The following is a 25,079-nucleotide window of genomic DNA, read 5'->3' as shown; positions in this document are numbered from 1 at the left end:
TAATCATCCTTTAAGTTATAATAATTTTTAACTTATATTTCCGCTTGAAATTAATGAATTATATCAATGTAAATAGTCTTTAGTTGAATATTTCAAACTTCAAATCTGAGACCTAGTGGTCCATTCAATAGACCTAGCTATCTACGACCTAGCGGCTAGGCTAGCTGCTACGATCTTGAACGCAGCCCTGGTAACCACAATTAGACCCACCCCCCCCCCCCCCCTTCATCAAATTGAAGTTTGACAAATACTGCCCAAAAGTCCAAGCTCTTGTTAAAAGGGCTCTATTTAGGCACGTGAACAGACCACTTTTTTGGTATATATATGCATAAATTCATTATTTTATCAAAAATTCACAAACAAAAATATTGGTCATTGTAAATATTTTAGATTCACTTGTCTGAATTTGGTATCATCCGTTAATGAAATGCTTACCTGTGGCCGTTTATCAATGTATGGTATGATCAAACGTGGTTTTCTATGGCGTCATGTATAGATGAACCTGTATTGATTTTTCTGTGATAATAAAAAATATTCTCAATTGAATAATATGAAAATCATACAAAAAATATCTCTCAAGTTTTATATATGTCATCAATTAAATAATACCCTTTCATTAGTTGTACAAGAAAGGGTATGCTTCTTTTCATCTAATGGGAGTAATTTTTTTCGATATCATAAGTATTCATAACAATTTAACAGGTATTTGAATACATCAATTTCATAAAATAATCTTTTATCTACACAATTGGAATTTCTTCTTCCTCTTGTAACAAATATATACAGACTTACTCATGTTTTTCTTTTGATTCTTTGACTCTGTGTTTTAAATAAAATTCCAATTCTTTATCACTCTCTTCATGAAAATAGAACACTAATTCTGCCCCACCCCTGGGTAACATCCAGTGGACCACAGGTGGCATTTCTATAAGGATTAAGTGCCTGGAACAGATAAAAACATCTATACACAATGCACTCTCTAAAAAAATTAGATCTTCATACTGATCTTTTACCAATGTTTGACAGGATACATGTATTTTTCAGACAAATTTTTGAAACAATGTAACAGATTCAGTGTACCTGCCAGTATAAGATATTGAGAATGAGGTTTCATTATTAGAGTTATCTTTCTTAGCTTATTTTAATATTCAATAGGGCAAGTTCTAGATAAGAACTGGTTTAGAGCTAGTCAGTGACATTCTAGAGGTCATAACAAGTATTCTTGATTTCCATTGGTAATTCTAGGGTCAAATTCCTAGACAGTTCAGTCTGTATTTTATATTATGCAATTCAACTCTAGCACTCTATTGGTTTAATATATTTCAAGTTATTTTTCATTGGACACAATGATGACCTTGGAAAGTCAGAGCCATGTATTGCTGAGCATACAATGTCTATATTAGTAATAGTAACCTAAGTCCACAATTTGTGTGTTTAAATTATAGCAGATTTGAACCTCAATGGCTGTGTTTTGTTTATTTGATGACAAATTAAATCAACGTTTACATTATGACTTGCATCTAATTTCATTCTTCAATCAGATTCATGTAAATTTTGAATAAAGCATGAAAATGACCTCATTTTCCATGACCGTCAAAGTCAACAGTAAATTTTCAAGGTCACTGATCATGCTTCAAGTTAAAAACTATCACATCAATAATTATAGAGATTAATTGGGTATCATTAAATATAATCACCCTTTGATATATACAATGACAATGAACTTTATTCTCATTAAACTGTGTTTACAGTGTAGAGAAAATATATATCGCATAGCCCCCTAACTCCGTCACTATCCTAACTCCGTCACTTTCGGGAAACTCCTCGCCTTTTGAAAAAAAGTACAATTATGACGTCATTTTTTACTTGTCAAAAATCTTTAATCAAATGTCAACAATTTGCAACGGTTAAATTGAAGAATGTGTCAAAAAATAACAGAATTAAACCTTGTTCATTTTATGCACCATTAATTGTGTGAAATCAGCTAAAACTTTTTCACGGGTGCACTAAAATATCGATATTTCTGACATGCGGGCCCATTCTACCATTTACGGTGGTCAGCCATTTTTAGAGAGGTCAATATGAAACATTTCACATGTAATACATTTTTGATTAAGGTAATTAATACATTTTTTTCAGTCCGCAATAGCCTTTATGCACTACTCTTGATGATAACGTCAAATCGCTCATGTCGATACTTTTGCCTTATACAGGGTATAGATATCTACGGCGTATTGCTATTTAGAATACGCTACATTTCTAAAAATATAATAAATAAATAATATAATAAGTAATATATATATTAATTAAAATAAAATAAAAATTTGAAATATGTAAGGACATAAATCAAACGGCATCCATACATTCTGAAAAGACCATTATGATTGTTGTTACATGGACCCATTTTTTATTCTGGCGATCATTTCATTTCGATGAAATTAAATACAATTTAAATTGTATGCACCATTTTTACTTATTATAACTTGGCCTAGATACAAATGGAGTTTTAACTAAATTGTTAATGTGTCTTCATTCCCTGCCCTATCATAGAGCATGTGGGTGACGGAGTTAGGTTCACAAGATATGATAAGCACCCGTGATAAACGTCGTATTCAGAGAGTTTTTTTGAATAAAATAAAAATATTTTTGTCAATAATTTTATGAATTATTTTGTTTCAGATAATATTCAGTGATTGCAAATGATTAAAACCACAAAAAATAATTTACAGAGAAATGCGGGAGGTTTTCTGCTTATGCTGACGGAGTTTGGGTACTCGGGGATACAAATTACATTGTGAAGAAGGATTAGTATATTAAGGTCATGATCTAGTAAATGATTCCAGAGAGTCTTTTTGGAGCTAGAACCATAATGACGTCATAATTGATTTGAAGAATCTTTTCCTGTACTTTTACGGCTTTAAAGAAATTATGTAGGAAATTAGACAATTTCATGACATTCTATATTAAATCATGGGAAAAGTAATCCCGATACCTATATTCAATTTGTCATCATTTTAAAGAGGAGTTCAAGAGCGCGGCTATGTTAAGGCTGTCCGAAGCTACATATATCGAATTAAAAATGATACTATTTTAATTTTCGAAAAATGCTTTAACCGAGTGAGTTTCTTTAAATTTTTATTACATAAGTTAACAGTGGCATCCAACACTATATTTGATGTATTTTTGTGACGTCATATATTTTTCTTAAGCACGTGACGGGTGTATTCTAACACGGTAAATAATCTATAAAAATCGCATCGGCACAAGTGAATAATGACATTAAATCAAATATATTTTTATGAAAAATCCTTCGATAAGTAATGTATTTTGCAGTTCTTGCTGGGGGTTCATATAAGTATTTCGTTTACTAGTATTTGAAATATTGTCAAAACATTTCGCACCGCCATCGAAATTAGGCACATTTTTACCTTTTAGGCTCGATTTACAGAAAATCGTGTTAATCGGTAGGTTTCCCCCAGCAAGATTTACAGTGGTACTTATTTTCTCTCCTGATTTCACGTAAAATATACTAAGATTGTTTTTATCTTTCACTTGTGCCAAGTCGTTTTTATATGCACATACATATCACCATTCATTAGATTACACGTAGCAGGGGGAGTCTCAAAACCATTAGTTAATGAATAGTTATTTACCTATTACGAAGCTTTAAAACTGTTGATTTTTTTATACTCCATATCGGTGATATTGAATTTAGTATCACTAGTATTTACAACAGTGTCTATGTAAAGGAATGAAGCGGTTTTACTATGCACAATGAATATCACTTATTACGTTACGATACATTCCCTAAGAACGATCGAAAGGAATGCAGATCGTGACGTCAAAGTTAACTATGACGTCATATCTTATGAAGTACAGACAAGTGACTTTCTACATATCGCTGTGAAATTAATCGGGCAGCCTTAACATAGCCGCGAGCTTGTTTAATTCCGTTTTTGGGGAAACTGAAGGCATTCTGGATATATTTTATTAGTAAAAAATGGACAAAACTCTGACATTTGTTCTTTATTTCCTTCATATTTCATTGAAAATGATGGTTAGAACATGATTTTTAAAAGTTTTTACCAAAAATTTTAGCACCAGTACACCCTTTCAAACAAAGCTATTGTTATGAAGCATCATTGAAAGAGTTTATATCTTAAATTTTATAAACCTGTAGGCACCTAGATTTATTCATTTACTAGATCTTGACCTTAACCAAGAGGGCTAACTCTCTCAATAATTGTACATGTATTTATTAATTTACAAATCTTGATAAGTTGTTCTTTTGTTTGATACATTAAACGATGCTTCAAATTCCAAAACATTTCATTTTGGGTTTGATATATAATATTTTGGTAAATACAGGTTTCTAGCATCAGTTATACAAACATAGGTAATCACAGATTACAAAGCTCACCGAAACGAGACATCACCCTTATAAAACTTCACTTATGAGACCAACTTTATCATATTAAATGAAAATCATACTTTATGATCTTCGATATTCATGGATTCTGTTTTGACACAATATCATATATCATCTGTTAAAAAATTGTATGATAATCATATGTTACTCAATACAATAATATAAAATTAAATATTGCATCCTATCATATTTACAACATTTATGATACATATATATCATATAATACATTATTATGCCTTCTGTCAGTTTGTCACTATATATTCAATACTCATCTATTTTCGCATAGTATTAAAGGATTTACCGGTATATAGCGTAAGCATACTATGCCGAAATAGAGCACGGCAAATGTTTTCAACGAAAATCTTTCAAGCGCCGACAGCGGGATTCGAACTCATGACGCTAAAATCATTCAAGCTTGAAGCCCAACGCGTTACCGCTACGCTAAATTAGCCGTTATCAAACCTGACGGTATTTATATATATAAAACGTAGATATATACGACTGACATCAAACAATTAAAATGATTCATTTTTCCAAAAACACTTCATTATTGACGGTAATTTTAAAGTTAAAGTTTCTTATAAACTTTTGAACAAATTGATTGAACATTTTTCAAAGAAATTCTACATGAGAATCACAAAAACGCTTTTTTAAATGACGCTTGATAAAGAATGTACAAGAAAAAAATTCATTGAGATTTCGTCTGCTAAACATTTTGAGTTTTCTCGGTAAGGCCAAGCGAGACGTTTAGTTGACGAGAACATAAACCTTTGTTGACTTTTTAATGCACAACAACTTGTTTAAATAAACAATCAAATCAATTGATTAATTTGAAGAAAAAAAACAAAAAGCTTGCTCTTTCCAGTGATAATTTATAGGGACTTGTCAACTCTCGAACGCCACAGCTACTTAAATATAGCAAAGCACGTCAGTATATTCAACAGTCGGCATAATAATAACAATAGTGCTGTGTTGTGCATGTACTATGCGTAAATAGTAGTCAGGGTTTGATACATAGTGCACTCGCGTCCGGCTCGTGCACTATGTATCAAACCCTGACTACTATTTAGGCATAGTACATGCACAACACAACACTATTATATAAATAAAATACCATAATAAACAATGATGAGATATGATATTGTAAGGTATGATATGACATTGTATTGTGTTATAAGTTATTGTATTTGATCAAATAATACAATATCATAATATATAAAACAATATAGTATTATATTACAATATCATATTACATATTTCATCATAACATTGAAACATATGATATTAGATTGTATAATATAGTATGATATTGTATGATACTGTTTCATTTTTGATACATAATATGATATTGTATCATATGATACAATATAATTTGATACAACATTGTATCATATCAAATGATACAATATTATGTGATAATTAAAAGTTTAATATTATATAATACAATATTATATTATATATATTGTATCATATGATACAATTATATAATTTACAATATCATACAATACAATTTCATATGATGTGATAATATATCATATTATAAACCAATATCATATTATACAATATTGTATGATACGATATTATATAATATTACAGTATCATATTATACAATTTCATGTGATATAATTCTATATTACAGAAACTAATATCATATAATTTTATTATACAATATTGTATAATATAATATTATAGAATATACAATATTGTATCATAGAATGCAATATTAGTTTTTGCAATATATTGTATTAGTATCATGTGATAAAATAATAAATTATTAATACAATACAATAGTATACAATATTATGTATCTATAATATACAATACTATACATAACAATATCATAATACAATATCATAACATAAAATATCAAAAAAATTGATACAATATCATATCGTATCATATAACTTTTTATAATATTACATATGATATTATATTGTATCATATTAAACAATATTGTTTCATACCATACAATACTATATCATAGGAATCATGTTATATCATTTATCAACAACAACATCTATCTATCAAGCAGGTTTGAATGAAGTGGGAAATTTCATTAGCATCCTTGATAATGGAGATCAGGCTCTGCATCTGAAGCAACCTCTGCGTTTCATTTATAAAATAGTTAAATCAACTATGCAAGCTATCATCTATAAAACATGTGACATGTTCCAAAAAAAAAATAAACCTCATCCAGCATCCGAAACCTATGGCTCAGATTCAGCATTCAAGCCCATCAGGTGCATTGGTATCATAAAACGCATCATCCATGCAAGTTTGGTGAAGTTCAGACCAGTAATAACTAAGATATCATCATCAGAGGGCACTAGCAATTAAAACCTTAACCTGCTCCAGCATCCGCAACCTATGGCTCAGATTCAACATCCATGCCTGTCAGGTGCATCTGTATCATAAGACACACAATCCATTCAAATTTGGTGAAGTTAGGACCTGTAATAACTAAGATATATTTTTTAGCATCCTTGATAATCGAGATCAAGCTCTGCATCTGAAGCTTCCTCTGTGATTCATTCATATTACAGTTTAATCAACTATGCAAGTTTGAAATAGTACTATTATCTATTAAACATGTGACCTGTTCCAAAAAACTTAACCATATCCAGCATCTGAAACCTATGGCTCAGACTCGGCATTCAAGCCTGTCAGGTGCATCAGTATCATAAGACGCACCATCCATGGAAGTTTGGTGAAGTTAGGACAAGTAATAACTAATATACAATCATCAGAGGCCACCTGTTTCAAATACTTTGACCAGCTCTAAAAACCTTAACCTCCTCCAGCATCCGAAACTTATGGCTCAGATTCAGCATTCAAGCCTGTCAGGTGCATCAGTATCATAAGACGCCCCATCCATGGAAGTCTGGTGAAGTTAGGACAGGTAGTAACTAAGATATAATCATCAGAGGGCCCCTGCAACAAAAACTTTAACCAGCTCTAAAAACCGTAACCTCCTTCAGCATCTGTAACCTATAGCTCAGATTCAGCACCCAAGCCTGCCTGGTGCATCAGTATCATAAGACACCCCATCCATGCAAGTTTGGTGAAGTATGGACAAGCAGTAACTTAGATATTGCTATCAAAGGGCACCTGCAACAAAAACTTTAACCTGGTCCAAAAACCTTAACCTCTTCCAGCATCCGAAACCTATAGCTCAGATTCAGCACCCAAGCCTGCCTGGTGCATCAGTATCATAAGACACACCATCCATGCAAGTTTGGTAAAGTACGGACCTGCAGTAACTTAGATATTTCTATCAAAGGGCACCTGCAACAAAAACTTTAACCTGGTCCAACAACCTTAACCTCCTCCAGCATCTGAAATTTAGGACTAAGATTCAGCATCCAAGTCTTTCAAGTCCATAAGTAGGTCCAGATGCATCATCCATGCAAGTTTGGTGAAGATAGGACAAGTAATAGCTTAGAAACAGGACCTGCAACAAAAACTTTAACCAGGTCCGGACGCCGACGCCGACACCGACGCCGAGGGTATAGCATAAGCTCCCCCTGACTTCGTCTCGGTGAGCTAAAAATCAGAACAGTTAAACAAATAGTGGAATTCATCTCCAATTTCATTACAAGTACATAATTTACAAGTTCTATTCTCTCTTAAAATATTGAACCATCTTCCTGTCTCAATTTAGTTTTGCATTACCAGTTCTAAAAATACAATATTTCTTCCATAGTTTTGTTGGCAAATTCAAAAAATATCCCGCAAAAGCCAATGATTTTTTAAACAGTCTGTTATCATACTTTATGGTGAATTTTGTACATCACTATACCATATACGTTTGTTTGAACTGATCTAATAGTATGCTGCTAACTTTCATTTTTAACCAAGGAATATTTATATAATTTTCTTGCCATAAATACGACAATCTTCAATGATCTAAAATGCATGTTCTTTACAAATGTAAATGTATATATGTATAATGTATATTCTTTGAAAAAAACCCTACATATTGCATGTTTTACATATATGTAAAACATGAATTTGTTGAAAACAACAAACCTGCTACTATTGCTTTTTTTGTCCAGCCATATTGATGGACAAAAGGGAGGGAAGCCTTGAGGACAGCCTGCTTAGTCTGGTATTCCTCCTCAGTCTCCTCAGGCATCTCCTCTTCCTCAACTTCATTGACAAGGTCCTCAGAGTTATCTAACCTGAAAATGTTCGGATTAAAAAAATAATGATATTACATGAAGATAATACATAACAAAATTAAGAGACTTCAAAATATATTCTTGTTCATGAAAACTTGATACTTGCATGTACAATGTACTAATTTTTACCCAAAAAAAGAGAAATTGAAATAGATAACAATAAATGAATTGTAATATTAAGATCAATGTTTCTTGCTGTTTACTTTTAAACTTTGACATTTCCACATTAAAATAGTATTCACACTGTCCACAACAAAAATAAATGTATATATACACATTCATGAATAGATCAAGATTTTATAAGATAGTTACATATAGGTGTCACTTACTTTTCAGTGTATCGAGTTTCTTGGCCCGTCCCCTGGGTGTTATACCCTCCATTACTGTTATGTGAGGATGCTGACCCATCCCCCTGGGCCCACTTGAGGTGTCCTGCGGTTGATTTCCATCCCCAGTACTGGTGCACTGTCAGCACATCAAACATCCGCCATTTCTATTACATCTGCTCAAAGCTTATATGATAAGGTAAATAAAACATAGGTTATCACAGATTACAAAGTTCACCCAGACGAGGCATCACCTTTATGAGGTTCCTAAAAATAAATTTCAAAGCAAGAATAGGGCTAATTTGTTAAGGCAACATATCTGTGAACCAATGCTCTGATGTGAATATACAAAATAAGCAAAGCCAACATTTAACAGGAAGATACAAAAATAAGATCCCAGCAAATAGCATGCGTATGTGACCACGCCCGGATGTCTGGTACATAACTAGGCGATGCTGCACGTTCATTTTGGGAATTAAGCTCAAGGGGAATAAGTAAATCAAGAATGCACAAAGTCCAAATGGCAGGATATGAGAAATGTTTATTAAAGATTGAATGTTAAATAATCCAATCTACACACGCAGGTAACAACATTAATGAGCAAGTCTTGTTCCTAACAGTAATATAGAGAAAGGGGCCTAAACAGATGAATTAGAAATTTGTCTCCTAACACTCTACATGATTTCCTAGCTTCGCCCTACATCCTTTCAGTCCGAAGTCTCAAAGCTAACTCTCTCTAAAAGAACTAATGTATAAGAATTAATTTCTCTATGAATTGCCTAAGGTAAAGTTGTCACTTAGGGCTAATCAAATAATTAAGTTATCAGTGTCATCCCTTTGATGTGAAGAAGTCAAAGTGGTTTTGTTTACCCTAACTAACACCTATGAGTGCCCAGTACCATGAGCAGTGTCACTGACAATAAAGATTAACAATTACTGTGAAATCACTAAATATTCTAGGGGATTAAGAAGTAAACAACAGCTTGGACAACCTTTAGAAATAAATAATAAGGAATGCTTTAGATGTCAATAAGGAATTACTAAGTATGGGAACATATAAGATAAAAATAAAGTAAATAAATGTAAACTATGAAAATGTATGCTAAAAGTTGTCAAAAGTGAAATGGATGTCATTTCACTGGTGATATGCTCCCCCTACTTCACAAAAAGATTTCTCCTGAAATCATAAAAAATACTATAACTCAATCCTGATTTTTTTTAATACGAGAAAATTAACAACATATATTATCCGATACTTGTAGCAGGTCAATTATTTTTATGAAAATATCATTAACCTAAAGGCATAGGGTCAGTATAGATAATAATATCCTAAAGTTAAGAAATGACTAAACCAGGAAAAATATACTTTAAAAGTATCAATTCCTAAGGGTTTGGATTCTGAATGATCAGTATCGATTCTAAACTAATATATGTACTAGCTACTATATACATGTATATACATGGTACAAAAGCTTAGTCTAATTTAGTAAGAAAATTAATATTTCACTCTCTATATGTAAAAAGTACAAAATCACATGTTTTAAACAACAAGTTAAGAAAATTTTAAGAAAACACTTTTTAAATTACTGGGCATTAAAACGTGAAGAGGGCCTAACCTCTGGAAAACTTGATACTTATTTTTTATATAAAGAAAATTTTACAATGGAATCATATATGTTTATCCATTCTCATAATTTAAGAAAAATACTTTGTAGATTCAGAATAAGTGCACATGACTTACGAGTTGAAAGAGGTAGATATGAATTTACAAAAAATAATACTGGTCAAAGAATTCCTTTAGAAAGAAACAAAAGGACATGTTTATTATGTAACGAAAATTGTGTAGAAGATGAAAGTCACTTTCTTACTGAATGTCTTTTATATAAAGAAGAAAGAAATTCATTTTTCCATTATGTCTCAATACTCAACAAAAACTTTATACTTTTAACAAAGAAAGACAAATTTATCTGGTTAATGTCGAATGAAGACAAAATAATAATTACAAAGTTAAGTGAATTTCTGATCAATGCTTTCAAAAAAAGACAGAATACTTTGAGATCTAAATGACCGGTGAATTACTTATACAAATCATGATACTATCTTTATATTTGTATAAATTACCTTTATGACTATATATTATGTGCACACTGTTCATATGTTTTGACATACTGATGTACATTTGCCCGGCTGTTACAAGTTCATGTATGTGTATGTACTATTTTTATATGTTGAATCTATTATTTAGGCATTTCTATCTAATATCTGTAATCTTGTATGCCCTCTGGGCCCAAAATTGGAAATAAACTATTATTATATTATACAAGGGCCCATTATAAAAAAATTGGAGAGAAAAAAAAAATCCAGACTTGCATGTACAATGTATAAGAAAAATAGTAAACACATACATTGAACAATAGAGCTATAAAATTTAAAGAAAGCTATTTCACTTTACATTGTTCATAATGAAAATAGATTGTCTCTTTGAAAACAGCATCATAAATGTCACATTAGTCCATGGAATAATTGGATGAAATGAATAAGTCATGTTTCACATACTAGTAATCACGAAAGTCTTTGTATTGGTTCTGTATTGGTTTGTTGATTTGTACTTAGTTTTCTTTTGTAATTTGTACTGTTCATTGGATTTGGTGTCCTCAGACAGGAACTGCAGCAAGTGGACGTCGCCACAAAGAATTTCTACAGTATCTTGGAAAACTGCAACAACTGCAAACTGGTTCATGATCATGACATCCCCTGAGGGAGTTCCATCATGATAAACAATAAGTCATGACATCCCCTGAGGGAGTTCCATCATGATAAACAATAAGTCATGACATCCCCTGAGGGAGTTCCATCATGATAAACAATAAGTCATGACATCCCCTGAGGGAGTTCCATCATGATAAACAATTAGTCATGACATCCCACCAGTAGGGAGTTCCATCATGACAAAAAAATATATATCAAAAGAGCTATAACATCCCATGTTTGCTATAGGAGTTCCATTATAGCTTATATCAAAGGTGTTCATGGCATTGGAGAAAGCATCGGTTTATGTTGACCTGGAATCTGCAAATTTGGGCATAGGGCAAGGCATGATAAATGATCAATCAGTAAGCACAACCACAAGAAATCACAAGACACAACGGAACTATACCTATTATAGATAACTTATAGAAAAGAAAAATAAATAGAATAGTATTTGAGATACAACACTTTGGTAAAAATGAATTATGATTTCAAGGTATAAAGAAAAATTATTCTGATGGAAAAAAGTAAGTTTACTTGATACTGAGATGGAGCATTACGCCGTTCCCCAGCAGTTTAAGAAACTACAAGAGTTTCCGCTGGTTCATAACTTACAGGCGTTCTAATGCTATTCAGTAAATTAAACAAAATTCGGAATCTTTAAAGAAAAACAGAAGGGAGAATTATTTTAAAATATTGTAAAAAAAAAATAATAATAATTCATTTGAGTTGTGTTTATTTATCCTGGGTCCTTTGAATTTGATGATAGTGCGCTGCAGTCACACTACCTAGCACTATATACAGGACACAGAATAAATATCAGATGACCTAATTGGGAAAATGTAATAGAGTAATTTTTGAAAAATTAATTTGTATTCTGAGAAATTTAGAGGTCTGCATTTGTATGGAAGAGTTTGACATGATCATAGAGTTTTGTTTTGAATGCTAAAATGCCTTCTGGAGAAGAGTGACAATTTTTTAGGAGCCTGGCTTTTGAAGGAGTAAGATGATGCATGGAAAGTGTTGGTTTGTGTTTAAGGAATAAGACTCTGGATACAGGAAAGTATTGGGTGCTGTTCCTGTTTATGACCTCGCATCCTTTCCCTGATTTACAGTCACTGATTTCTTGTTCAAGTTTTTTGAAGAAATTAAGGCTTAAACAAATGGCTTGGAACCTCATAAGGGTACTTTGCGTAGATCCATCATGATTTTCGAGATAAAACATGATATGTGTGCCTCTGCGGTCAATGGAAGCAGTGTAGATCTTTTGTTGACTTTTGGGAGGGAGTGAAAGGGCTTGTACAGATTCCTGTTTGTTCAAATGTTTTTTGTTGGGTCGCTTCCTTTTCTTTCCTTTTGCATCATAGAGGGAATGGAAGGTGTCCTTTAAGGCTTTTGGGATTTGGTTTCCGTCTTGCCATGAAGTTTGAGCTGCACCTTTGAATTTGATCTTGTAACTGGCTTCCCTTGGTATAGGCTATATTCAAGGATTTTGTCTGTTTGGTCCGTAGAAAATGGTTTCGATTGTTTTTCATTTTGTTTGTTGCATTTTGAATTTCTTTTGTGTTTGTTTTGAGTTTTGGCTTGATTCTTTGGTTTAGAAGATGATGGTTCAGGTGGAGTATTTTGATGTTGGGGATCATGAGCTGCATATCTGATGCTTTGGTCATCATCATTATCATCATTATTCTCTTCAGCATCATCTTCATGGAGAAGCTGATTTTCATCATCAGCTGGAAGCTGATCAGCATTAGCTTGAGGCTGGTCAGCATTTGGAGGAGGAATTTCCTCAGTATTTTGGTTGTCCAATTCTTCAGGATTGAGTACAACATCTTGATATTCCGGTAAGAAATAGTGAGGTCTATCGTCAGGACTATAGTAAGTTTTTTAAATTAGTCTTTTGGCATGTACGAGACTCTTCAGAATTTTGTGGTCTGAATTTTCTTCGGAGTTTAAAAGTATGGTTTGGTCCCTGGTAAATTACTGAATATGGACCAACCCATTTTTGTAAAAGTTTGGGAGATTTTCCTTTAGGAACATGGCTGCAGAAGAGCCATACTGTGGAGCCAACCATGAAGTCTGGTTCTTGTGCACGCTTATCATGCTGCTGAGTGTACTTCTGTTGATGTTGGCCAATGTTTTCAGCAGCAACTTCTCTGCATATTTTAAGTTGTTCCAGATCGCATTAGATGTAATTTTGGTTCATGTGCCGTGGATGGTTTTGGGATTAGAGCAACATCAACAGGAAGGCGCATCTTCTGTCCAAACAACAAGTGAAATGGTGAAAACATTGTTGATTGTGTGGCAGGTGTAGATCTGTATGCCATGAGGACAGCCGGAATAAACTTCACCCAGTCGGATTGGTCCTTGTTACAGTATGATCTTAGTGTTTGGCTGATAAAGGAGTTCATCCTTTCACAAGCAGCATTTGTTTGTGGGTGGTAAGCACTTGTATAGTGTCTGGTGACTTCAAAGAGTTCACAGAGGGCTTGGACTAATTTCGACATGAAATTTTGTCCCCGGTCTGAAATAAGTGTCCTTGGTGCTCCATATCTCGCAAATATTTCAGCAAAGAGTACTCTGGCAACCTCAGTGGCTTCCATAGATTTCAAAGGAAAGGCCTCGCACCATTTTGAAAAGTTGTCAACAACTAAGAGAAGGTACCTATCTTTGTTTGGGGTTATTGGTAATTCAAGGAAATCCATATGCCATCTGCTAAAAATGTCCTCAATAGGGAGTGGTCTCAAAAGGACTGGCTTCTGATGTTTAGAGTTCTTGGACTGTTGACACGTTTCGCAAGTTTTGATGTATTGTTCAATGTCTGAATACATATTTGGCCAGTAGTATTTGGTGCGGATAGCAGCATATGTGCAATCATGTCCTTGGTGTCCGCCACCAGCAATACAGTCATGATATGAGAGAAGAATATCATTTCGGAGGGGTGCAGGAATGCAAAGTTGTCTAATAAGACATTGATCTGGAGATTGGTTCCTAGCACGTTCCTTGTAAAAGTGGAAAAGAAGTCCATTAATAATTTTGCAACTATTGCAGTAGCTTGCTTAACATTTTGCGGTAAATTTTCTGTTCTTTTGTAATTGATAATTGTCTGAAAGTCTGGACAATTTTCTTGCAGATGCTGGAGGGTTAGATTGTCTGAAATATGATCATCATGTTGATCGGCTGTATTTAAGGCAAGAATTTCAGGTTTGCTTGGTTGATTGTCCTCTGGATATTCAAAGGTTGTGGCAATAAACTCTTTCATGGAAGCTTCAATGGATCCAATGGCTGGCAAGTCATCATCTGATGGAGAACATGGTTGGTCTGAAGGTGGATATTCACGACGGGACAGACAGTCTGCATTCTGGTTCTTAGTTCCTGGGCGATGCTGTATCTTGAATTTGTACTGCTGAAGGAATAGAGCCCATCGTCCTAGTCTGCCTAATGCATCCTTATTGGTACATGTATCCAACCAACGAACTGTGATGTTGTCAGTGAAGACTGTGAATTCAGCACTGGTAAGGTAAGCCTTGAAGGTTTTAATGGCTTCAATCAAAGCGAGTCCTTCTTTATGGTTTATATGCCATCACTTTTTTTTTTTATCCCTGAGTGTACGTCCTCCATATGCGATAACATTCACAAGTCCTTGTGAGTTTATTTGTCCCAAGACATATCCAATGGCAGCATCAGAAGCATCGACAGACAATACAAATGGTTTGCTAAAATCAGGAAAGGCAAGGATGGGTGCTCAAGTTAATTTTGTCTTCAGAAGGTTGAAAGCCTCAGTGTGTTCTGGTTTCCACTGGAATTTGATATTTTTCTTTAGAAGATTTAATAAGGGAGCACAGATTTTGCCACGGTCTTTGATGAATTTCCTGTATTAGTTGCACATCCCAAGGAAGCTGCAGACATGTTTAGAGTTTCGAGGTTGTGGAAAGTCAGCCACTGCAGCAATCTTAGCTCTGTCTACTTCAACTCCTTTCTCAGAAATGATGTGTCCAAGGTATTTTACTTCTTGGGCAGCAAAGTGGCATTTTGTTGGCTGGAGAGTAAGATTGGCTTTACGAAGTTTTTGAAAGATAAGATCTAAATGGCTTAATGCTGTAAATGTTCATCAAAACTTTTAGAAAAAACCAAAATGTCATCAATGTAGATAAGAGCAATTTTCCAATTTAGTTCCTGTAAAACTTTCGTCATCAGCATCTGGTAACTTGTTGGAGCATTTGTTAAGCCAAAAGGAAGTCGTTTGAACTGGTAAAGCCCTTGATGTGTGATTAATGCAGTTTTGTGCTTGGGTTTTCTCATCCAAGGGCACTTGCCAGAATCCACTAGCTAAGTCTAAAACACTGAAAATTTTGGATTTAGAATCAGCTATTGTGTCAAAAACTTCATCTAATTTTGGAATTGGAAAGGAAACAAGCCCTGTGATGATATTCAGTTTTCTGTAATCTACTGCAAATCTGTATTGTCCGTTAGACTTTTTCACCATAACGACCGGACTTTGGTAAGGAGAAGTTGATTCCTCAATGACATCATTTTTTAACATCTTATGAATCTGACGTTCTGTCTCATGACGCATCTTTGGATTCTGGGAATATCTTGGGGTGCGGACTGGGATATCAGTGTTGGTAATGATAGAGTGTGTGTGGAGGTTTGTTTTACCAAGTTCAGTGGCATCTTTGGCAAATACATCTCTGTTTTGTCCAATCAGATCTTGGAGTTGTTGAGTTTGAGCAGTAGAAAGATTTTGTTCTTCAATATGGACTTCTAAGGTTTTGGCTAAGATGTATAATCTGTAGTAGAAACCTTTGGCTGAATGGTGTGTTTGTCAGAGGAGTGTGTGTCAAAGCAAATAATGTGATTGTTGTCCATGTTGAACACTTTAGAAACAACAGAATTTGCTTTTAATGGAACCGATACTAACAAAAAATACTAACAAATTTTCAATAATTCTTAATTATCTCCCCTTCAAAGGGGGTGTGACCCTTCATTTTCCTCTTCACCCAATGATGCATTGAGCCAAGTTTGGTTGAAATTATTAGCCCAGTGGTTGTGGAGAAGAAGTTAATGTAAAAAGTTTACAGAGACAGAATGATGCCGGACAAAAAATAATCAGAAAAGCTCACTTGAGATTTTAGATCACTTAGCTAAAAACTATTGAATGTTGTTTATTTCATTGTTAATTGCATATTTTCGCATATCCCTGGCTTTTCCTTAAAGCAACAAGATCTGGCAGTGTTGCTTTGATGAAAAGTTCTTCTTCTGCACCTACACGTTTTTTTGTTGAGGAACCATTCCGCACAAAAATTACATACTCATCTTTCACTGATTTATCTTGATTTTTAATCTTTTTCAAATTAACTTTAAAGTAAAAATTTTTGCATATTTCTGTTGCAGGTTCTATATCCACTTCAATCACATAATGAGGGGTTGATTCATTGGGTATTTCAACTTCAACAAATTTTGGTTCTGAAATGCACTGAAATGCAGTATCAGCCATTTCAGAGTAAAAGGCTCCAGTGTTTAAAATTGAATCTTTTAGTTCGTCCGTATACGCATTTCTGGTGTCATCCTCAATTTCAGTAATTTTACAACCTACTACTTCTCCATGTTTGTACTCTTTGCCAACAGAATCTGCTACACCAAAGTAGATGGTTCCATTTACTCTAGAATTAAGACAAGCAGAGGCAAATCTTAGAGTTTCTGTCTGAAATTTTATGAATCTGTTCTCTTTTTTAAACTTAATGCATGTAAAAAGGGATTTAAACTCCAAAGCCCTTGAAGACACTTGTCCACCACATTCTGGTTGATTCAAAATACTTCCCACTTGGTATTTCACATTTTCCGAGCTTTCTTTGAATTTTCTTGGATACCGAATGTTAATTTGTTTGGTTTCAGCTTCTTCTTTCCTTGCATGTAGATGGTTTATAGGGTGAATTTCTCCATTTCCTACACTTCCTTCTTGAACAGGAAGTACTTTAGTTGGACATTGAAAAGAATATTCATTTTTCTCTGTGCGTTGAAATTTGTTGCTTAAATTCTTGTGTATCTGTCTTTCAAAGCCTTTAGAATAATTTTCTGGGTCAAAAACAAAATATTCCTCTGATGTTCTGAAGGCAAAATAAAACTGTTGTGGACTTGCAGGATCATTTGACAAATTCGTGACAAAACGCTTTTCTTTACTTTCAAAAATGTTCTTGGTAGTTAATAAAATACCAAACAAACCTTTTATGACCTCCCAGCTTTTTTCCATAACATATAAAAAGTTACACTGGTTTTTAGGCATATCATTTCCCCCACTTAAGTTATTTCTTTGATCTTGTGTTAGAAGGTCAAACCCACGAGACCGGATACTTTCGTTTATTTTTTCCCAAAGAATTTTTTGTTGTGCTTTTTCTTTAAATTCATCTTTTTCGCATACCAGAAAAAATGCAAATTTTTTCTCAAACTCATCATTAGGATTTGTCAATGATCCATAAATAACATACATCATGCATGGCTTGCACAATTTGCGTACAATGCTTTCATCTAACGACAGCATTGGGCAAAGCAATTTTTTGTACTTGTTTGCATACAATTCATTAGAACTTTCTTCTTGCACAGGATGTTGTAGTTTGGAGTTTGATATACTATTATCCATGCTTCTGGTTTCTTTTGTAATTGATTTTGAAAGGGCTTTTTGGACCTCATCACAAAAAGGGAGGTAAGTATGAGTTGGTACTTTAAATCTCTCGTTACGCATTATAATGGCTTTTCTAAAGTAAATGCCATCTATGTCCAAATCATGAAAGTCACTTTGAAATTCTTTCCCATCCTTGTAAGCATAAAATATAAGACCATCTATGTTCCATTTAATGATGTGCTCACGCAGAAGTTTTACACATTTTCTATCCCTTTTCACAAAAATTTCATTCAAAAATTCTGATATCTGTTCTGATGTGAATTTTAGTAGAGGATTAGATCTTTTTTCATGAATTCCATCTCTAATACATAGAATTCTAATTGCAATTCTCATTGGCACTCTGGATTCCGATGCAAAAACAGTAGGGGCATTCTCTCCTCCATAGGAAAACAGGGTCAATCCATTCAACTCCTGTAAACTTTCATACTTCTCAAAGACTTTGTCATCCAAACCAACTGCAGTCTTTAACCATAACGAGACATCATTCTCTAAACTTTTCCTTGATACACCTACAAATCAAAAGACACATGTATTAAACAAATTGATAAATACATGCAATAACGTTCATCATAAACATTATCAATAATATTTTTTAGGGTTCAATATTGGCTGCAAATTTTGTAATGCAATGTATGGCAATACTTTAATGAAGTCAAATACAATACAAACAGTCTTCGAAATAACCCTGGAGTCCGATGCCCGGGGCCTGGTAAATTTGCAGGCAGGCATGTAAAAATTGCCAAATTAAATGCCCGGAGGGCATGTGTAAATTTTCTGTCAATGTACAAAATGTTCACTTTCCATTTCTTCCATCATACCCAAGTTATTCGCTTAACTTGCTTTGTGCAGTCTACATTCTTGGTACGACTTGTCAAATAAGCGTCAATCGTAATCATTGAAGTGTTTAGTTAAACCTTTTGTATATATGTTTGCTAAATTACGAGATGTACATCGATGCCACGTGTAGTCATGAACTCATGATTGGGCGATTTATATATTTTGGTTGCACCATACATGTACCGGTACATATAATAATTTTGAGTTGGGCATGTAAAAATTTGAATGGGCTGGGTTAAAATGATGGGTCTACATGCCCATAGGGCATGTGCTGAAAAAAATTTGTCGTGAAGACTGTACAAAACTAGACAAGGGTCTCATTTTTAGCCAAGGACATTAAAAGGTAACTAAAGTAGTTGCAAAGGGCTTATTTTGTAAAGAGCCATTTTATAAAACTAAGACAATATATGGAATACCATAAGTTGGCCAGGAATATCAGGTGTGAAATCTAGGTCTTTGTAACCCCTTAATGCTACCTTTTGATGCACAGGCCATATCCTTAAAGCTGAGATGAATTCATAAAAGCATTTATTGTCATCATATTAGTTTTGATCGCTCCTCAACTGCTACTGGCATATATATTTTCTGGCTGAGAAACTTTAGTCGGTTAATTTCCGATCGAGGTATTCAGGTTGCGTGGACTTCTAAGTGAAAGAACTACAAATTGTAGTAATATGTTTGTAAACTAGATGTGTCCTAATGCCACAAATACCCCTGTAGGCAAGCAAAATTTCAAATGCCAAATTTAGTATAACATTTGCTTGATTGCATAATAAGTTATAAATCCCTGAAAATTACTTATTTTCTTTCAGAGGCATAACTATAAAAAAAATCATCGGATCGGAAATATTTTCGAAGCTGATCGATCTGTACTTTTTTCAAAAGTAAGAGGGGAAACTGAGAATTTTTAATTTTTTTCAAAGTTTAAGCGGCACAACTAAGTCAAAAATCATCAGACCAGAACCAAATTTGAACTCAACCTGTATATTCCTGTGACACATCGATTTTATAAATTTGACTTGAATGTGTGCAACGGTTGTTGAGATAATGATTGCGAAGAGATTTTCCAATTTTTTTCTAAGTTCAAGAGCCTTAACTAAAAAATCATCAGACCGTAAACAAATTTGAACTCAACACGTATATTCATTAAACACATCCATATATCAAATTTTCGTTGAATGTGTGCAACGGTTAATGAAGTATATCTCCGCTATTTTGAGACCCATAACTTGAAATTCGGCATGAGTGTATCTCAGACATTACTTATCAGAGATAAGACAATATAAATGATATATGCCTATTTTTGAATTATATATTAGAATGTTAATGCTTTTTCATTTCATGACCAATGAAAACCCACCTGCTGTCTGTGTCAGGCTTCCTGAACATTGTCCAAGTCTTGATGAATCTTTAGCCATGTCCAATTCTTTTGCATCAATCTTTTCCAGTACGCCAATTTCCTATAACATGTACAATAAAATTATAGCATTTAAGAATCAAGAGGCCCATAGCCCACATGGTTCATAGGACTGTGTATGTAATGGATATATGCCAAAAACAGTTCTGAATGAAACAAGAGGCCCAGGAGCCACATTGCATACCTGAGCAAAAATAGCCTGAACTCTGATAAAATATAGCAATTTAGCATTATACAGTATCAAAAAATCAAAATATCTTGACAACTAAGTAAAGTAAATCTTGCTCAATTTTTTTTTTTTAAATCTGCCAATTTTTTTCCCTCATTAAAATGGTAAATATCAAGCCCCATTTATTGTTGTACCTGTAAGAAGATTTTTCTCTATTCCTATATAACCCCCCCCCCCCACTTTTCTCTAGGAAATCATTGTTTGATCAAATTTTAATCTGCACAACCCGTGCCTTCACACAAGTTACTGCCATTTGGACTGAAAACTTTCCCAGAATATTTTTAATGATTTTCTCTAAATTGTGGCCTCGCCCTACCCTCGGGGACCATGATTTAAACAAACTTGAATCTACACTATTTTAGGATTCCTCCACACAAGTTTGAGCTTTTCTGACCTACCGTAATCCAGTGAATATAATACGCAGTAGTGTACAATACGCACCCCCACTTTAGACCTGAAAGTGGTGAAAAAAAGCTTGTTGGGATGTATAAAACGCATCAAAAAATTAACCAAATGGCAATCCCGAGTATCAACAAGGCAGTTATAATTTGTATGCACGCTCAACTTCATCGCGGGAATACGCTACCGGAAAAACGCAGTATTTTTATTGTAACTACATGTAATACATCGCGGTAATATCTTAATTTCATAATCAATGTTTTAAATAGACCTAGTATTAAATATTCTACCGTAAATAAAATCAACTACTTTAAACAAGCGTTATATAATTGTTTAGTCATTAAAACCCCTGTGTAGTGAAAAATGGACGATGTACAGGTATGGAGATAATTAATGGACCTTATTAAATTCTTAAATGATGCCGATCAAAGTGATAAATTGGAGGCCTGGAACATAATATATATAATAGTTGTGTTGTGTATAGTACACTGAAGTGTCTGAGATACCCAAGCGTTAGCGGTGGGGCGAGCACAACAATGGCTTCAATTAACGGAAATAGGTTATAGAATTATTTACCGTATTTTCCCGACGACTCGTCGATGCGGACGACTCGTCGAATTGCCCATTTATAGCCAAAATTTTAACAAAATCCTATGATACGTCGATCTCAGACCATACGTCGATCTTATCACTTCAAAATGGCCTATAAAACTGCAGTAACATTATCAGTGTATAATGCCACGATGTCACCGATATTGCTACTTATATTATTAATGATTAACATTTAAACAATTACGCTTTATACTTATGCATCAAATTTTCAAATACCGGCAACTTCTACAAAGTCGCTTGCATTTTAAACAATTCCCGATATCGCAGGTTATGCAAAACTAAACTTACATTGTCAGAAATATTTTATTCCCAAGCATTAAAATAAGTATCCACTCTGACTATCGCCAGTGTATTCGTCATTACGTAACCAGCCACCTGTTGACTCGGCGCGTGGTCAATGTTTGTTTAACAATTTCCGGTGTCATAGGCATGCACCTGTCTCGTGTCGGACTTCAAAGGGGGATCTCAAGTGAAGAAAGCTTAGCAATTACTATGATTTAATGAAACTTGTTTACTTTGTATCCAGTAATGCAGTTACACGCTATTGTTTTACATAGACACTGTTAGAAATAGATCGATCATTTGTACGACTTGATAATGACGATATACGACATACATACGTTTCCTAAAAAAATTATCTAACAATAATCAAAGAATTGGACAATAATTAATGAACTATAATCACTCTTATAAAGGTACTCTTTATATGCACAGGGAGTGAAATTGCCGTAAAGATCTCAGCCTTAGGGCAAGATAATTAACACAACCGGTGTCAGCCTATTGTATAAACAGTAGTATTGATAATTGCCGATTACGTATTTTAAGATTGAATTTGACCATTAAATATTTCTGATTTATACTTTCCACTAACAACTCTTTACAAATAAAATAATTAAATTTAAAAAAACATCCCCCGGACCTACTGCAATATTTTCTTCCATTCAAACTTGGTTTCAATTTTATTGCGCAATGTTATCTTCCTACTAGTGATACATAGAACCATGTGACGATGTGTTTATAAAAACGGAACGGTAAAACTTTTAATTGATTAAGGACAATGTAACATTTTTTAATAACTGTTGTTATTATTATGTATTTAAGTGTTGACAGATGAGTGAAAATGATAATTATTAAAGATGAACAGTGAATTCAACAACGTAATTTTCAATCACACAGCCAACTCAAGATGATTAAAACCAAGATTTTTAATGCTATTTTTAAAAATTTTCTGACATCGAGCCTACGACAAGTCGAACAAGACGATAAGTCGGGTGCTCTGCTTCAGAGGAAAAAAATACCGACTAATCGTCGGAAAAATACGGTATATTCATAATTATTTGCAATAAATCAATCAGCATTACATGGAAATGGTTAAAAATGAGCCAAATGGTGTGTAAGCTGTTTTCAAAGATCGGTTACAAATAGCACGTGGCCATCCAACCCCCCATTCTATTAATAACAGCTGTAATGGCGGCGTACACAGAGATAAAGAATAGGCACTTCAAATTAATTTTTAAAGGCCATTTTGAAACAGTTTATTTATTAACAGACTTAAAGTATACATTTTCTTTAATTACATGCTATAACAACGATTTTCTAAGGGTTAAATAATATACAATTATTTAATGCTTGAGCAGTCAATAGACCAGAATATTTTCCCGAGGTACAGGGAACAGCTCAGTATGATCTATTGCCCGAGGCCAACGGCCGAGGGCAATAGATCATACTGAGCTGTTCCCTGCACAAAGGGAAAAAATTCTGGTCTATTGACTGTTCAAGCATAAAATAATTGTTTTATTACCTAATTCCTTTTTTAGTTTTCCGTGTTTACAATTTGCAGATGGTTTTCATGCCATTATGCAATATACTAAGGTTTTTTCCATTTTTTACAACCCTGCTGCATGCATTACAACATCTCAATTTAATATCAGTTTACACAAAGAAGGAGGAGTCTTCAATCCATTAGATTTTAAATAGTCTTTTACCTTATATGAGGCTTTAAAACTGTTGATTATTTGATACTTCATTTTGATAACATTGAATTTGGTTTCACCAGGTACTAAAAACAGCGTCTATGTAAAGAAATATTATAATACATTCCCTGAGAAAGGATGTAACATTATAATGTACACGCGTTCTGATATACGTTGCCGGTCCAATAGATTGCAGTCTATTGACGGGCGGACTAATAGATCGCAGTCTATTGACTGGCAGTTCAAAATAGATGCAAATATTTAATTTGTAATAAAACAACAAAATATCCCTTTGATTAGGTAATAATAATATATAAGTGATAATGAAGGAATGTTACGATGTATAGCAGGGTATCTGTCCTGTCTGTGAACAGCATGGGTAATATGGCAGTATGATACCCCGTGCTTCAGCAAGGGAAAAAGATATGTCCAAATCCTATAGGGATGTATAATACGCACCCCTTTCTCACAGTGAAAAAATGCTCGGAAAAAAGTGCGTATATTCACCGGATTACGGTAATAGTTTTTAAGAAGAAGATTTCAAAAGATTTTCTCTATACCTTCCAATGTAAAAATTCTTCCCCCATTCTGGCCCCACCCTACCCCCGGGGACCATGATTTAAACTTACTTGAATCTACACTATCTGAAGATGCTTCCATACCAATTTGAGCTTTTCTGGTCTAATAGTTTTTAGAAGATTCAGGGTAATGAGGTCTATCTATGGTCGCCATTTTGGAATTGGCGCTCTCATTTTTACCGGTCGTCCTTATCTCGTTTGCAGTGACTGTATGTTGATCATTAAAATTTATATCAACGTCTTTACGCTTGAGCAATAATTCAAGATGTTGCCTTACTTGGTCTTGAATAATGTCTGAAAAATTGACGACTTCCGGTGGGAGTGATCCATCATCGTTGAAATTCCCGACATGGGACTCTTCAATGTTACTCGTCCCGCGGGCTGCCGCCTCCACAGACGGACTTGTGTCCTTGACTGCCATACTGTCTCCACAGATGGATTGAGGCACTTTATTGTTCATTTTAATCGTCTTCTGTAGACTTTTACCGTGAAAAGAGCGACCGACTTTCCTGGCTTATGCGCATGCGTAGGGAATGTCGCGTGAAGGGCGGTACATCGATTTACCCAAAAGGACCCAAAGGAACACAAAAGGGCCCAAAAGGAACACAAAAGGACCCAAAAGGAACACAAAAGGATCCAAAAGGAATTACCGGGACTGCCCAATTATTTCA

General features: G+C 34.1%; 2 protein-coding genes across 5 annotated transcripts in view; both read right to left on the bottom strand.

The window, feature by feature from the left end:
* The window catches only part of LOC105334388 (ubiquinone biosynthesis protein COQ9, mitochondrial), a 59,891-nt gene that overhangs the window by 3,016 nt on the left and 31,796 nt on the right, over positions 1-25,079 (bottom strand). The gene's annotated exons all lie outside the window — the stretch shown is intronic.
* LOC105334406 (uncharacterized) lies at positions 793-24,958 on the bottom strand. 3 transcript variants are annotated; one of them, XR_010709489.1, is made up of 5 exons: positions 24,686-24,958; positions 20,561-20,660; positions 8,940-18,872; positions 8,459-8,610; positions 793-942 (listed from the first exon to the last, which is right to left on the bottom strand). XR_010709489.1 is itself a non-coding variant. In XM_066071843.1 (3 exons), the coding sequence occupies exons 1-3, from the start codon at positions 9,092-9,094 to the stop codon at positions 935-937; spliced, it is 315 nt and encodes a 104-aa protein (XP_065927915.1). In that variant the 5' UTR covers positions 9,095-16,862; the 3' UTR covers positions 793-934. The 3 variants fall into 3 exon arrangements, 1 of the variants encoding a protein (XP_065927915.1); XR_010709490.1 differs by lacking the exon at positions 24,686-24,958 and adding an exon at positions 24,460-24,678; XM_066071843.1 differs by lacking the exons at positions 20,561-20,660; positions 24,686-24,958 and having other exon boundaries at positions 8,940-16,862.

The sequence above is a fragment of the Magallana gigas genome, chromosome 9, assembly GCF_963853765.1.
Source record: "Magallana gigas chromosome 9, xbMagGiga1.1, whole genome shotgun sequence".
NCBI lineage: Eukaryota > Metazoa > Mollusca > Bivalvia > Ostreida > Ostreidae > Magallana > Magallana gigas.
Note: the sequence above shows the minus strand (reverse complement) of the source record. Positions and strands in the feature narration are given on the sequence as shown.

Excerpts from the sequence above, each read along its gene's own strand:
- LOC105334406 (XM_066071843.1), bottom strand. The coding sequence starts at position 9,094 with ATGTTTGATGTGCTGACAGTGCACCAGTACTGGGGATGGAAATCAACC. Across the intron at positions 8,611-8,939 it reads GAAACTCGATACACTGAAAA|GTTAGATAACTCTGAGGACC; the intron begins GTAAGTGACACC and ends GAACATTTTCAG.